The sequence below is a fragment of the Archocentrus centrarchus genome, unplaced genomic scaffold (genome assembly GCF_007364275.1).
Source record: "Archocentrus centrarchus isolate MPI-CPG fArcCen1 unplaced genomic scaffold, fArcCen1 scaffold_24_ctg1_1, whole genome shotgun sequence".
NCBI lineage: Eukaryota > Metazoa > Chordata > Actinopteri > Cichliformes > Cichlidae > Archocentrus > Archocentrus centrarchus.
This window is the reverse complement of record NW_022060255.1, coordinates 1,621,053-1,624,616: the sequence shown is the minus strand read 5'-3', so window position 1 is coordinate 1,624,616 and position 3,564 is coordinate 1,621,053. Positions and strand designations below refer to the sequence as shown.

General features: G+C 44.3%; 1 protein-coding gene across 1 annotated transcript; it reads right to left on the bottom strand.

The window, feature by feature from the left end:
- Nucleotides 1-661: 661 nt before the first annotated feature.
- Nucleotides 662-3,255, bottom strand: LOC115775844 (CD276 antigen-like). Its single transcript, XM_030723365.1, has 5 exons — nucleotides 3,186-3,255; nucleotides 3,053-3,094; nucleotides 2,714-2,956; nucleotides 2,159-2,497; nucleotides 662-1,102 (listed from the first exon to the last, which is right to left on the bottom strand). The coding sequence occupies exons 1-5, from the start codon at nucleotides 3,253-3,255 to the stop codon at nucleotides 885-887; spliced, it is 912 nt and encodes a 303-aa protein (XP_030579225.1). The 3' UTR covers nucleotides 662-884.
- Nucleotides 3,256-3,564: the final 309 nt, after the last annotated feature.

Here is a 3,564-nt window from a genome sequence, read left to right as displayed (position 1 = left end):
CCACCTCATCCCATACAGATCCGTTCATAATGGCTTCATTTTTCCCAACACTGTGTTTAATTAAAATGATTCATCCTCCCCAAACTGTACTGAAATATTTAAAACCTCTGAATGCTGAGACAAAGCTGAGACACTGGACTAACATCCACACTGTTCTGATCTGTTGGACCTGCTCCTGTTTAAATATCAGTGACTAGAATTTTATACTTTCATCTCTTTATCTATTTTTGTGTGCTGTGATCTGAGAATTACTTATTTTTATTTCTATATATTTTACTATTTATTATCAGCTGCAGGTACAAAATACATTTGACTGTGTATCACTGTGCATGTGACAAACTGCATCTGCTCTTTCATTTCTTCTAACATGTTTACATTCATTACAGACTCGGAAAGCTGCCTACATGTCTTCAGCTAATAATGAAACTGTGACTGACCTCTGACCTTTAACAGTAACCCAGAGAAACGCCTCTGCTGCGGCTGTCAGAGCCGCCATCTATCAGTGAAGCTGATCTTAGATCAGATTAGAAATGCTTAAACTGGATCTTAAACAAAACAGAAGACCTCCTCTGTGTGATGACTCAGAGCTGCTGTTTATTCTGATAATAACTGAATGATGTCAGGTGTGAAACAGCCAAACAGCTTTCTGATGGAGATACAATCAAGCTAGCACAGGTGAGCTCAGCTAATAACTACAACAATCAGGAAAGCCCTTTGAGAGGTTTGATTGGTCACACAGCCAGCAGAGGGTGGAGTCATTGAAGGAGCTCCACCTTCAGCAGCTGCAGCATTAAAGTGATGAACACATGAATCCAGGAACACACAGGAACATCCATCATCACACCAAATACAACTTCACAGCTTCAACACAAACAGTCTGCAGCTCAGAAGGCATGCTCAGTGGTGACATCAGCAGTGACATCATCACACTCTTCAGCCAGTGCCTGAGCTTCTTCATGTTGCTGTGTCACCTCCATGGAGGCAGCTGGTCTGTTTGGGGTCTTCTTGTTATAGCAGATGGACAGCAGCAGACCAGTGGAGATGCAGTACGGACAGAAGACCACTAGATGGCAGAAGAGTCGACGTAGAGACACAGAGGAGGCTGCGGGAAGAGGAAACAACAAGGACGAGTCAGGAGGTTAAAAATCTCCCTGCAGCACTGACCTTTACCTGAGCCGTCCACCTCCGAAGCCAGGCTTGTAGGCTTGTAACCATGGTATCAGGCAGTGAGGCTGTTTCTGTATCGGATTTGACTGTGGCAGAAACAGGCACACCTTTCCTTATGCTTTGGATTAAAATCAAATGATTCATTTAAGACATAGTGAAAAAAATCCCAAAGTAAAATCATGCAACATCATTTCCAAACACCCAGTAGTGGCCCGGGCCTTCCCTCTGTCCCATCGCTGTATGATGTGTTTGGACTGGAATTTTAGGGTGCAGGAAAATGTATGTGGTCAGTATACACTGATTCTGTGCATCAGTGCTGTCTTTGCAGCACATGAATCTCTCAGTCAGTCTGTGATGGAATTTGTATGTCCATTTACTGATGACTTTGGCCTCAGTAGTCAAGTCTCAGCACTGCTGTTTGCTGCTGATGCAGGTTGTTGTAGTCAGTTTTTTGTAGTCAGCTTTTGTAAATGGATGATAGCAGGACTGCAAAAAGAGGAGGCAGCAGCTTTCATAGATAGATCAGTGAAGGAGAGGAGGTGGTTTCCTCTCCTGTTATAGCAGTTACATATATGCTGACTGCTGCTTCAAGAGGGTTTTATTACATCAAATATTCTGCTAGAAACAGAAATAATGATTTCAGTATCTGACTGTATTATTTTAATAATAAGCCCATTTCTGCCTCACGCTCCACCCTGACAGAGATGCCTCCCTGTGGTTGTGTCTCTGCTGCCAGCCAGCAGTGAGTTATGTTGTTCTTAATAATATAAAATAACTCATTAGACACCTGTATTTCTTTCATTGCTTTATTTCTAAACATCTTTGTTTTAAATCATCTTCAGTTTACATGGACACAGCCAGAAAATCTCCAGCATGCTCAGATGTGCAGTGTGGAGATCCTCTGGTTATCAGCCTGACTCTGAAACTTTGGACTCGTGTAATTTTAGTTTGGATTCATGAAAATAGTGCTAGTGCTACCACTGGCACTGACCTTTGACCTTCAGATGTACTTCTCCCTGGCTCTCTTCTCGTCCGTCTCTCTGGAGGATGCAGGTGTAGGTTCCACTGTCAGAGACTGTAGGGTTCCTCAGAGTGAGGCTGAGGTCTCCAGTCTGCAGAGCGTCAGCTCTCATTGATGTTCTGTTAGCGTAACGCTGGCTTTGGTTTCTAAGATCATCCACATCTGATCCATGCATGTGGACTAAGATCTTGAACTCTCTGTGCTTCCACATCACTTTCATGTCTTCACCTTGAGGAATTGATACCTGACAGGGCAGCAGGACAGACTCCACCCCCTCATACACCTCCACCTCAGACCCATCCTGGGAAACTGAGGAGAGACAGACATACGCTCCTGATCAAAATCTTAAGACCAGTTAAAAAATTGCGAGAATTTGCATTTTGCACTATTGGATCTCAAGAAGGTTCTAAGTAGAACTTCACAATGCTAAAAGAAGAAATCGGCACAAGAGACAAAAACTTTTGAGCAGGGAATTTATTGAGAACTGCATTTACACTCAAACATGATTTTTTCAGCTGTCCTGACCTTTGACCTTCAGGAATCTTTGAGGAGAGGATCCAAACATATCAGTAGAACATGAGTAGAGACCTTCATCAGTCTGCTGGATGTTAGTGATGATGAGCTCTGATTTAGGTCCAGATCCAACACGACTTCCACCAAAGAAGAAAAAAGCTGCAATTATGTCACCGTTCCTCAGCCTGCAACGCAGAGTGACATCACTTCCTGTTGGCACAGGATGTGGAGGGATCTCCAGGATCAAAACTTTATCTGACCAGCAGAGACACACAGAGTGATGCAGAGACGGCTCAGGAGTCTGTTTGTGTTCTTGTTGGAGTCTCACTGATTCTTTTCACTTCAACTCACCTGCAGAAGCAGCCAGTGCAGACAGCAGCAGCACACACACACCTGCAACAGGAGGACAGGGGTCACTGAAGGTCAGAGGTCACTGAGGGTCACTGCACACTTATACAGTAGCTGTATCATTGTGTAGCCCCACCCTGAACCCTCCCCTGCTTCCTGCTCCTCTGTGGCTCTGATGGGACCATCATCTCCATCATGAACTTCATGTTTGATTCAATCAGACCTAAAAGCAGCGACTGAGACCATCAACCCATCAGGAAAGAGTTTACTGAGCAGGAGCCTCATTTTATCTTAGACTTTTGTCCAATCAGACGTCTTGTTACAGCCAGATGAGTCGCCCCCTGCTGGACAGTAGAAAGAATGCAGGATGAAGGTTTCACCTTCAGAGCATGAAGCTACGTCCATGCTTTGTGACCAGACTGTGGGAACATGTCAGCATCGATCTGTTGTTACGTTAAACATGTCGAGAGAGAAAGAGAGAGAGAGAGAGAGAGAGCGAGCACCACGACACCATC

Bases quoted from the DNA above. Each gene is read 5' to 3' on its own strand.
- LOC115775844 (XM_030723365.1), bottom strand. From the start codon at position 3,255: ATGAAGTTCATGATGGAGATGATGGTCCCATCAGAGCCACAGAGGAGC. The intron at 2,957-3,052 runs GTGAGTTGAAGT...TCTGCTGGTCAG, and splicing joins TGCACTGGCTGCTTCTGCAG to ATAAAGTTTTGATCCTGGAG. The intron at 1,103-2,158 runs GTCAGTGCCAGT...CTCTTCCCGCAG, and splicing joins AGTACATCTGAAGGTCAAAG to CCTCCTCTGTGTCTCTACGT.